The 12,282-nt window shown below is 41.9% G+C and overlaps 1 protein-coding gene across 3 annotated transcripts in view; it reads right to left on the bottom strand.

Moving 5' to 3' along the window:
• PSMC3 (proteasome 26S subunit, ATPase 3) overlaps positions 1-12,282 on the bottom strand; it is a 42,805-nt gene that overhangs the window by 25,780 nt on the left and 4,743 nt on the right. For 2 of the 3 annotated variants that reach the window (XM_045012362.1, XM_045012361.1), the window contains exons 3-12: positions 7,046-7,171; positions 4,173-4,277; positions 4,016-4,078; positions 3,140-3,277; positions 2,565-2,708; positions 1,779-1,927; positions 1,155-1,251; positions 814-959; positions 534-615; positions 236-364 (exon numbers count right to left, since the gene is read on the bottom strand). In XM_045012362.1, the coding sequence (XP_044868297.1) occupies positions 254-364; positions 534-615; positions 814-959; positions 1,155-1,251; positions 1,779-1,927; positions 2,565-2,708; positions 3,140-3,277; positions 4,016-4,078; positions 4,173-4,277; positions 7,046-7,171 (1,161 nt within the window). In that variant the 3' untranslated portion in view covers positions 236-253. Of the gene's footprint in view, positions 1-127; positions 365-533; positions 616-813; positions 960-1,154; positions 1,252-1,778; positions 1,928-2,564; positions 2,709-3,139; positions 3,278-4,015; positions 4,079-4,172; positions 4,278-7,045; positions 7,172-12,282 lie in introns of those variants that run through there. The other variant, XM_045012360.1, reaches the window with a different exon arrangement.

The raw sequence follows: 12,282 nt of genomic DNA, 5'->3' as shown, positions 1-12,282 counted from the left end.
TAAGCCTGTCCCAGCCCAAGACAGACTTCAAGGCCACTTTCACGTTCATGGAGGGGACGAATTATTTTCCCTTCAAGTTGTAGCATTATGAACCTTATCTAGGCAAGGATTTTTTTTTTTTTTTTTTAAAGGAGGGGGGAAAAAAAGCTTTATTTTTTTCCAGCACATAAAATATAACCAAACAGTCCAGTCCTCTCGAATTCCAGCCTGTCCAATTCTGCCAAGGCCACAATACCTGATTGCGGTGCAGAGATTAGGCATAGTATTGCAGATTGGCTTTTTTCTTGGCCTGAACCTCCAGGATTCCTTCCATGTAGTCCTCATGGGTGAGCTCTGTGGCTCCACGCCGAAGTGCGATCATCCCCTACCCCAACGAGAGAGAGAGAGTAGTTAAGGGATAGAACACTGGCCTAGCACCAGATCAACCTGTCATAAATTACTCCATTCCACCCCAAGCTTTCCTCTTTTCACCTTCTTAGCATCTGCTGTGGAAGTTTGAGGGGGCAGGAAATAGGCTGTTAAGTGATACTCACCGCTTCCACACACACGGCCTTGCACTGTGCTCCATTGAAGTCATCTGTACAGCGAGCCAGCTCTTCGTAATTCACATCAGGGCTGCGAGAGAGAACAAAAAACAAATCCATAAAACCCCACACTGCCATTGAACAGCAAGGTGTGGAGTGTCCTTAAAGCACCCAGCATCAAGCTCTACACATGGGAGGGAGCACCTCCAGCCCCAGGCTTAAGGAACAAAGATTTATGGTACTCTTTCCATAATGTCCCTCAATGAGCTGGGCTTCACTTCTTTCATACCTGACATTCATCTTGCGTGAATGGATCTGCATAATCCTAGCTCTGGCCTCCTCATTGGGCATTGGGAACTCAATTTTGCGATCTAGGCGTCCAGACCGGAGCAGAGCAGGGTCCAGGATATCCACACGGTTGGTTGCAGCAATCACCTACAGAGGAGCAAAAATATCAGCCTGAGGCTCCCGGGGGACAGACACTCTGTTCTGGGCTCCCCTGCCTAGCAGGATCCACCAGCTCCCTTCTGCCATGAGATCACCTTCCTCATGAAGGGCTTGCAACTCCACCCTGTAGAGCCCACTGTGGCTTGATAATAACAGGACTGCCTCTTGCAGGGAGAGAGTTACCTTGACTTGTGTGTTGGGTTGGAATCCATCAAGTTGGTTCAGAAGCTCCAGCATGGTCCTCTGCACTTCCCGGTCACCAGCCTTCTCGCTGTCAAACCTGGAGAAGGAATACAGGAAACTGAGTCAACTCTGCTCAAGCCTGTAACTCCCCCAGGTGCCCTTATACTGCCCCAACACCAGCCTCCCTCCCCCTCTTTCATGTTTTGATCTTCCAAAATGTACATGGGCATTATTTGGGTCTCACTGGGCCCAAACCATTTGCATTCAAGCCAGAAAGGGTTAATATTGTCTATGCCAGCGTAGTAGGTGTTAATAGCATTAGTAGGTGCCTGCTAAAAGTGCTGGCAATCCTGATTTGCACTGAGGTAGAACCACTGTTTATTGGTAATAAATAGGATCCTTATCCTTGTGGCTCTCGCTGCCCAGCCCCAATAGCTGTGCAACAGACTGAGCTGGCAGGAAGGATCAAATTATTCATACAGGAAACAAATATGCTTTTGAAATGATCCCACCCACTAGATTGGGTTTACTGCACCCAGACAGAGAAGCACCCTAAAACTCCCCACCTACCCCACAATCCTGGGAGTTCACTCCAGTTCTTACAGCATGGCCTGCAGATCTCACCTCTTGGTGCCAATGGCATCCAGCTCATCAATGAAGATGATAGAAGGAGCTTTCTCCTTGGCCAGAGCAAAGGCATCTCGCACCAGCTTGGCTCCATCTCCGATGAACATCTGCACCAGCTGTGGGCCAGCCAGCTTCAAGAATGTTGCCTGGAGGGTAGAGAACAAGTCAGTTACACAGCTCCTTCACCCACATTGCCCCAACTCTCTGCTCTCTTCACAGCACAGGTTGGAGCCTATCACGCCTAAACCTAGAGCCGGGGTTCCCACACTGTGGTACATGAGGCATTACTAGGGGGGTACGCGGGAGAAATTGTGTAATCGTGGATTTTATTATTTTATTTATTGCATTTTCATAATAGGCTACTCAGACGAAGCTTTAAAACTCAGTGGGAATTTGTTATATAAAATACAGTAGTTAATTTACTTCAAGATGTACCAATGAGAATACAGATACACAGAGATGCTGACATCCAGACTCCTCACCTCCAATCACCGTATAGCGCGGGTTCAGTTGCCCAGCAACTGTCTAGCCTAACTGAGCTTATAACTTGGTCAGGGTTTTTTTCTCGTGGTATATGTCACACTATATCTGTACATAAGAGTGAAATATGGCTAAAGAAAGGTAATGTTAAGAAGAACACACAAAGTATCAGTGATGAGAAGGGTAGGGGTACACAGTCAGCTGGTACATCTGGAAGGGGATACGCAATAAGAAAAGTTTGGGAACCTCTGCCCTAGGGGAATTCTGTTAGTGGGGCAGGTCTGTGCACTCAATCCCTCTTACCTTTGTCTGGGCAGCACATGCTCTAGCTAAGAGGGTCTTCCCTGTTCCAGGTGGCCCATACATAAGCACTCCTTTGGGGGGCTGGATACCCAGGTTTTCAAACTTCTCCTTATGATTCATTGGCAGCACAATGGCCTCCACCAGCTGCAAGGACAGAAAAACATTAAGAAAATAAAACTTTTTCCATCAGAAACTCTACTCCTGATGCTAATCCAGTCCTTAAGCTAGAATCCCTAACCTCCCACCCCGTGGATCCAGCCTGCCTCAATTCCAAACTCAAATGCAGGGGAAAATCTACCTGTAGGGATCATGTTATTCACAGACTGGATTCTAAAGTACTTCTATGACCCCATTACTCATAGTATCTGAGTGCCTCACAATTTTTAATGTGTTTATCCTCACAACACTCCTATGAGGTAAGGAAGTGCTATTATCCTGACTATATATATGGGGATCAGAGACACGGAGAGACTAAGTGTCTTGCCCAGGGTCACACAGAAAGTTTGTGGAGGAGCAGGAAATTAAAAGTGGGATTCCCTGACTAACCACTAGACCATTCTTCCTCCGCTTGTCACCTCTTGGATCTGTTTATCCAGCCCCCCAATGTCGCTGTACTGCTCTGTGGGCCTCTCATCCACCTCCATGGCTTTCACTCGTGAGTCATATTCAGTAGGTAGAGTCTCCAGGATCAAGTAAGAGTCCTTGTTCACACCCTGCAAACACAAAGGCAATAACTTAGACTGAAAAGTTTCTGATAAAGCCCGTTCAGGCAACAACTAAGGAAGATAGTTCACCTACAGATGATACACCAGGTCAGGATATTATAGAGGTAAACAGCTCATGCATCAGGACTCAGTAAAAAAAAAAAAAAAAGAAAAAAATATGATCAAGTTCTGTGACATGACGGGTTCTTAATGTCTGGATGAGTTAAAGACTAGTAAGGAGTCTAGGCTTTAACTTGACATGACAAAGGCAAGGGGTTTATCAAGGTATTTGGGTGCTTAAAAATGCACATAGGCACCTTAGTGCCAATTAAGCAGGCTATGTGCTTAAGTCCCATTGATTTAAATGGGAGTTAGGCATCTAACTGCATACTTAGGCAGCTAAATGCCTTTGTAAATCTGGCCCAGTGTGCTTTGTCTACACTAGCAACAAAGAATCCTGTGGCACCTTATAGACTAACAGACGTCTATAAGGTGCCACAGGATTCTTTGTTGCTTTTACAGATCCAGACTAACACGGCTACCCCTCTGATACTTGTCTACACTAGACTTTTCAAATGCATTAGTTAACACATGCTAATATCTCACCATTAAATCCTTGTCCAAACAAGGCCTTATAAAAAAATCTGCTTAGATCATTTCCTCATGAGAAACTAAGCCAGCCAAATACTAGATTTCCTGGCTAACACCATGTGATCAGTATTTGCCAGTTACATTGCAACCACTCACCACTAGGTCTCCAGGCTTTAGCTTCTCTGCATCAACTAACCCGATCACGGGCAGGAAATATGTCTGTGGGGAAAGTAATCAATGTAAGCACAGCAACCAAACAGGGCTGGATCCCCTACCAGCACTCCCCACACCTACACAGCTTCATGGCTCTCACCTGGCGAGTGGAGGTTTTAATCACAGCACACTTGCCCTTCCTCTGGGAATCTAGATCAATATTTGCTCCATCCTCTTCCTGGTCATTGGGGTCAACATCCAGTAGCTGAAGACCAGAAGAAAAGATATCATTAGAAGCAGAATCAGGCCAGTCTAACCATCCCACCCCTGGATCACATCTCAAGGCTTCTGATATTGGGTTCTTAGCTCAAAATCACACAAAGCAGTGGAAACTAAACATCCCACTGTCTACCATCATCCACCAATGGTAGAATTATGCTTGTAATTAAATCCTCTGGGAGAATTTAGAGCTTCCTGAGTATCAGAGCTCCCTGTCATAGCAACAAGGCAACAGCACAGGGGAAGGCACTGCAAAATCCTGGGGAACAGGAGTGGTGGCTAGGGGTGCTAGGCACCCTCCCCATTCCAGTATAATAAACCAATACTGGTATCACATAAATTGGTTGAAACAATATTAAAGAATTATGAAACACTGAGAAAGACAGATACAAACTAGCACAACTACTGGAAAATAAAATTGTGCCTCACTAATCTATTAGAATTTTTTGAGCATGTCAAAAAATTACAGATAAAGGAAAAGCAGATGATATAATTTATTTGGACTCTAAAAAGGCTTTGACAAAGTCACTCACAACAGTCTACTAAGGAAACTAAGTAGGTCAAAATACTCTTGTGAATGAGAAAACGGCTAAAGGGACAGAATTGTAGTTGGGCAGGAGGAGTCCAAAAATCACAAGACAAAAACATGGATTTAATACGTCTTCGGGCATCTGACTCAGTTTTTGAACTGTGAGGGTTGAAATAATGGAGAAAACAGAAGAGCAGGAATAAATTATCAGATTCTTCAAAGCAAAAAGGTTAACAGGGAATCCACAAGGTACCATACAAGGACCAGTTTTATTTAATATTGATCTGGAAAAGTAGGTGAGCAGAAAGGTGGCAAAATCCACAGATGAAATAAAATTATAGAAGACTGCAAGGAACTTCAGAGAAACTTAAGGCTAGGTCAATGACATTCCCCTTAGTGTTCATCTATTCACAAAAATTGAACAGATATAGTTGAAGTGATAACCTCCCTAAAGTGGATGCAGTTACAGCAATATACAAATGCTTATATCATTATAGCTTATTTCCATAAGAGAAGGGGAATAAGCTACATCAGGGTATGACTAACTAGAAACATTATAGCAGAATAGTACCGCCACTACTCCTGAGGGCATTCTGCGCCAAAAATTTAAAAATTTAGCAAAATTTGTCAAATAAATGTGGAGGCTCTAGCATGGCACTGGGGAGCACAGGCCACTGGCTGCACAGAGGTGAGAGATCACTGTGCAGCTCCTACCCCCCCTGGACTCAGCAGTGAGGCTGCACATAATCCTGCCACAGTGCAAGGACTGGGCCTGCCACAGAAAAACCCCAGGGCCCTGCCCCTCTGTGCCAGTGAACCAGGTGTGGGCAGGCAGGCTCAGCAAGGCAGGATCCAAGTGTGGAGGGATCCAGATGTGGGTTGAGAGGGTTCTGTCTGTGCAGGGCAATTTCGGTGCGGGCGGCTCAGTGGATCCAGTTGTGGGGAGTGTGTGTGTGTGGGGAAGAGATCTGGATGTACAAGGGCTTGCTGGGGGGTTCTGGGTGCAACGGTAATGGAACTCTGCAGGGAGGTTCAGGTGAAAGTGGTTGGGGCTAAGCAGGCTGGGGGGGCTACATGGGAGGGTCCAGATCCTGGGGGAGTGGGGTTCGGAGTGGTCCAGAGTGTGTGTGTGGGGGGTTGGATGCTCGGTGGGAGGGTCAGGATGCATGGGGATTGGGCGGATCGGGGAGCAGCTCCAGGTACAGGGATCCTTCCTTCTGCAGCTGAGGAGCAATGGGTGCAGGAAGTGGGGGGTAGGGAGGAGGGCAGGGCTTGCAGAACTTCCTGAAGCTGGGGGAGAAAACTGGGGGTGGGTCTGACCCTGCCCCGGATGCCGTGCAGGGGAAGACAAAGTCCTGTCCTCCCCAGCCTAGCCGGGACTAGCAGCTGAGCCAGGCACAGGGTAGGAGCCACCAGCGGGATCTTCCCCAGACCCGCCCCCCTTCCCGTGATTTACCTCTCTCCTGGCTGCCCTGGACACCCAAAACATACTGCTGGGGAGGAGCACATGACCACTCATGGCTTCCCTTTGCTTCCCACTCAGAAAGTCATTTTTCTGTGGGGAAGCAAAGAAATCTGTGGGGGATATAACTTCTGTGCATGTGCAGTGGCACAGAATTCGCCCAGGAGTAAGCTGCACCGCTGTAGTGCTTCAGTGTAGACAATTGCTGCAACAACAGAAGGAATTCTTCTGTTGCGTAGTAAATCTACCTTCGAGAGGTGATAGGTAGGGTTGACTGAAGAATTCTTCCGTTGACCTAGTGCTGTTTACACCATGGCTTAGGTTGGCCTAATGAGATCTCTCAAGGAGTGAATTTTTCACACCCCTGAGAGATGTAGCTTGGTTAGCTTAACTTCCTAGTGTAGGCCAGCCCTCAGTATAATCACTTTTATACTGATGGAACTGCACCTACACTAGGGTGTTGTACCACTAACTATTTCAGTTGAAAAATTACACCCCCTAATCAGAATAGCTAAATCAGTACAAAAAGTGTGTGTAGACCAGGCCTTACACATCAATATCTGCTAACTGTTTCCATTTTAAAGATTGGGAAACAAAAAGAGGAAGTCACTGGTCCCAACTTAGATTGATTCACTACACACAGTCCTCTGCTCCAGCCACTGACCCTCCACCCCCAATTAGCAAAGGCACCTCTTAAAATTAAAAGCTGTGCTCCCAATAAGGTATCGCTCCTAACATTACTCCAAAAGGGCACAACACTCACCTCAATGACATTGGAAACGAGATAAGGCAGGGTTTTGTTCACTTTGATCTTCTCACTATTCTCTTTGATCTTATCTTTCATGGCCTGCAGCTCATGGGTAACTCTCAGCACCTCGCTCTTCATTATCTGAAATCAGCACAAGTTAGGAATAACCTTAGCAGAACAAAGAAACAAATACAGACATACACACAATCAGAAGATCAGAATGAATCCTAGGAGACAGTTTGGAAGAAGGAGGGAAAATGTTAGGGCAAAACAGATTAGGCTAAGTGGTGTGACTTCAGGGATTGAGGTACACAGCCCTTTACCATTCTGGTCTCAACTCATCAGTGCCCCCAAATCATTTCCTCCTGATGCCGTCTGAAGAATTCTAAAACTACCCAGGAATTTGAATTCCTTCTCATGGGAGCAGGAGACTTTGTTTTGGAAGAATTGTTTTCACATTTTATTCCCATCAATTGGCACATTCAAGCCTCACACTTGTTCCTGCATTTAAGGATTGGAGAATTTGCAAATCACTTTTAAAACATTTTCTGGATGCTGGACAGGTTATTGTTGATCAGCCTGGAATATCAGGCCTGCCTCTTGCACAAAACTCCTTGAAGGAAACTCAGAGAGATCTCAGTGAGTGCATAAAAATTGGAAACATGTTTAAAAATAAAGATTAATACAATTTTGGTGGATTGTATCCAACAAAATAATCAAATTCTGCCTTGCTATCTATAGTGCTGCCTTATCCGCTCACTTCCTGCCTCCAGAGGAAGAGGCTGGTATCCCTGGAAAACACCATGATATCAGCTAATCTCTCTGAGTCTACTTAGATCTGAATTAACTGATTTCTAGATTTTAGATTGTAAACTTCTCAAGGCAAGGAACAGTTTCCATTGACATTTCTCCAGTGCAGAGCACAACAGTGCTCTACATCAACAATAATTTTTAGGGCTGTCAAGTGATTAACAGTGCGATTAATGGCAATTAATTTTTTTTAAACAATAAAATACCATTTATTTAAATATTTGTTGTTGCTTTCTACATTTTCAAATACATTGATTTCAATTACACAGAATACAAAGTGTACAGTGCTCACTTTATTTTTGATTACAAGTATTTGCACTGTAAAAAAATGAAAGAAATAGTATTTTTCAATTAACCTAATACAAATACTGTAATGCAATCTCTATCATGAAAGTTGAACTTACAAATGTAGAATTATGTACAAAAAAACTGAATCCAAAAATAAAATAATGTAAAATTTTAGAGACTGCAAGTCCACTCAGTCCTACTTCTTGCTCGCTCAAACAAGTTTGTTTATACTTGCAGGAGATAATGCTGCCTGCCTCTTGTTTACAATGTTACCTGAAAGTGAGAACAAGGGTTCTGATGGCACTGTTGTAGCTGGCGTCGCAAGGTATTTACGTACCAGATGCGCTAAAGAGTCATGTGTCCCTTCATGCTTCAACCACCATTACAGTGGACATGTGTCCATGCTGAGGACAGGTTCTGCTTGATAACCATCCAAAGCAGTGCGGCCCAACCCATGCTCATTTTCATTATCTGAGTCAGATGCCACCAGCAGAAGGTTGATTTTCTTTTTTGGTGATTCGGGTTCTGTAGTTTCCACATCAGAGTGTTGCTCTTTTAAGACTTCTGAAAGCATGCTCCACACCTCGTCCCTCTCAGATTTTGGACGGCAATTCAGATTCTTAAACCTTGGATCGAGTGCTGTAGCTATCTTTAGAAATCTCACATAGGTACCTTCTTTGCGTTTTGTGAAAACAGCAGTGAATTAAAATGAACAACATGTGCTGGGTCATCATCCGAGACGGCTATAATATGAAATACATGGCAGAATGTGGGTAAAACAGAACAGGGGACATACAATTCTCCCCCAAGAAGTTCAGTCACAAATTTAATGAATGCTTTTTTTAACGAGCATCATCAGCAGGAAAGCATGTCCTCTGAAATGGCAGCCGAAGCATGAAGGGGCATACAAATGTTTAGCATATCTGGCACGTAAATATCTTGCAATGCTGGCTACAAAAGTGCCATGCAAATACCTGTTGACATTGGTGACATTGTAAAGAAGAAGAGGGCAGCGTTATCTCCTGTAAATGCAAACAAACTTGTTTGTCTTAGCGACTGGCTGAACAAGAAGTAGGACTGAGTGGACTTGTAGGCTCTGAAATTTTACATTGTTTTGTTTTTGAGTACAGTTATGTAACAAAAAAACCTCTACATTTGTAAATTGCACTTTCACAACAAAGAGATTGCACTACAGTACTTGTATGAGGTGAACTGAAAAATACTATTTATTTTCTTTATCATTTTTACAGTGCAAATATTTGTAATAAAAATATAAAGTTTGATTTCAATTACAACACAAAATACAATACACGTGAAAATGTAGAAAAACAACCAAATACTTAATAAATTTCAATTGGTATTCTATTGTTTAACAGTGTGATTAAAACTATGATTAATTTTTAAAGTGTGATTTTTTTTTGAGTTAACGGCGTGAGTCAACTGTGATTGACAGCCCTAATAATTTTCTAACACTGTAGGATTATGCTACAGTGAATCTATAGAAATTTGTTTATGTCACAATAGAAGCATAGGTGCTGGAACCAGAGGTGTTGCCACACCACCTGGCTTGTAGTGATTTCCATCATATGCAGGGTTTAGTTTGATTCAATGGCTCTCAGCACCCTCACTATACGAATTGTTCCAGCACCCCTGGATACAAGCATCTGGAGATGTGATTTAGAGAAATATGAACAGACAAATAGTAGGATGGCTAAAAATTGTTTTTTTTGTTTGTTTTGTTATTTAAGTTATAGTAAGTTTTCTTTTTTAAAATAAATCTGTTTAAAAAGAAATCTGAATTTAATACAAAATATGTTAAGGCTTCAATTTATTATAATCTCTTGAAACATTTAAATAAAAATAAAATAAAAATTAAATATGCTGACACCATGAGCCTTTATCAAAAACTTTGCATTAAAGTCTGGTTTTCTATATATACATAGATGCTTTTCCTCTGATTCTTTCTAACTTTTGAGATCAAGCTTTACAAATATGGCACAGTAGGTCATGTACTATATTAAGATCCCATGGGAGACCCAGGGACTGTATTACTGAGTACAAGAGACTGGCAAAGTCATCACAGTCACTGGAATCTGGCCTCTCACTCCAGGAAACACCATCATGTATCTTATCAGGATCATCACTTAGCTCACCTGGATGGTCTCAGACTCCTATTTTATAGCTTCTTCCTACCTGAGCTCTGATTGCCTCAGTTCTCAAATTAGGAATATTTATGACTCCAGCCACCATGGAAACCTGTCTTTCCATGAGCTGGAGAGTACTGACTGATCTACCCAGTAAATAATAGCCCTTGCTTCTGGAACTTCAAGTAACTGTCTCCTTCAATATCTACTAGACAGACACAAACAGAAATCCTTTAATTTCTCAACTGCCTCCATCTTCATGGTTAAATAAAAAAATACAGTAGTGTAACATGTCTGAACAATTTGTATCAACCTACTAGTAAGCTTATTTTTGCATCATTCTTATGGCCTGCCTACTGTGTCTTACTATGCTAATAAATAACAGATTAGAATAATAAATGTGCGTTTTGGGTGTATTGCTTATATTTTCAAAATGTTTGTGTTCAAAATATAATTGGTATGTTAGTTTGTTGTGGGAGTATTTATCAATTACATTTTACTGTTATATTGAACAATAAAAAATCATGTCAGAAGTCCAGCAATAATAAAATATCCTAGCTGGAGATTTCCTATTTAAAAGTCACGTTTTATTAGGCATTTATGAGTTTTAACATTTAAAAATGTGGGTTTTTCCCCCCCGAGTTGTTTGATATGTTGCTAGAAGACAAGGGTTTAAATGGACTTAAATTATCCTTATAATTTAATAATTATTTTCCTTATAAAACTGGGTCTATAATAAAAATATCATTTTAACAGTGGTACAAACAGATGCAGCAGGAGGAATCTTTCATTTACAATCTCATTTTTTTTAAAGCAGTACGCTGAGTAATACTCAATGATTAACAGTGACTTTTTTTTTTTTTTAAATAAAAACATACACACCATTTTGCTTCAGGAGTCAGCTTAGATGTATGGTGTTATGAACAGCCAACATCTGCAATGTCTAGTATTTCATATGCAACCAAACATATCTCAGACAGTAAATTACCAATATAATCATCCAGTAAAACCATGGATAACTTTGTAATCAGAACCAGCAAATTCCAGCAGAACTCCATAGATTGCTCAGTTGACTTATGCAACAAGTTCTACCTTTCGTCTTGTTCAGAACAAACATTTCACTGACATGGTTCAATCATTACGACCAAGCTGCACTCCACTTGGCAGAGCAGACATTGCTAGACAGTAGCTGGATACAGTGTAATGAGAAGTATCAGAGGGGTAGCCCTGTTAGTCTGGATCTGTAAAAGCAGCAAAGAATCCTGTGGCACCTTATAGACTAACAGAGTATGAGAAGGAAATTGAACAGTGTACAAAAAGATATTGATGTAAAATTTGTTACTCTGAGTCTTGATGGGTGGAACAATGTGAACAATAATCCAGTAATATGTGCTTGTGTGACAACAGAAGATAGGGCTTACTATTTTACAGAAACAACTGATACATCAGGAAATCCCGCCTCCCGCCCCCAATACAACAGAATGCATAAAAGAAATAGCAATAAAAGCTGTAACAAACTGTGAACAAAAATTCAAGTGTCAATTGCATAGCTTTGTCACATACAATGCTGCAAATGTAGCAAAGATGAGGAAAAAAAATAGACAAAAATAATGCAGAGAACCTGAAACTTACAACATATGGGTGAGGTATTAATTTGATTAGTCTTTTAGCCAAAGACTTAAGTACAACTCCAGGAATAAAGGAAAATAATGCTGAAATAGCAAAATACTTCTGCAACAATCACTTTGCTTCAGCATCACTAAAGACAGCAGAAGGATACAAACCAATTCTCCCCCAAGATGTACAATGGTATTCAGTGGTTAATTGTTTCAAGCTATTTATTAAGAACTGGCCTATTCTGATGACAATTTGTAAAGGAAATCATGACAGAGATGGAACTACCACAGCCAAAGTAGTCAACATTAGACTAAGGAGAAATGTAGAAAATATGCTGAATATACTAAACCTATTTCCAGAGTCATGGACAAAATTCAGAAAGATTGCTGCTGT

Source organism: Mauremys mutica, chromosome 4 (assembly GCF_020497125.1).
Source record: "Mauremys mutica isolate MM-2020 ecotype Southern chromosome 4, ASM2049712v1, whole genome shotgun sequence".
NCBI lineage: Eukaryota > Metazoa > Chordata > Testudines > Geoemydidae > Mauremys > Mauremys mutica.
The sequence above is the reverse complement of the archived record's forward strand: the minus strand, read 5'-3'. Positions and strand labels throughout refer to the sequence as shown.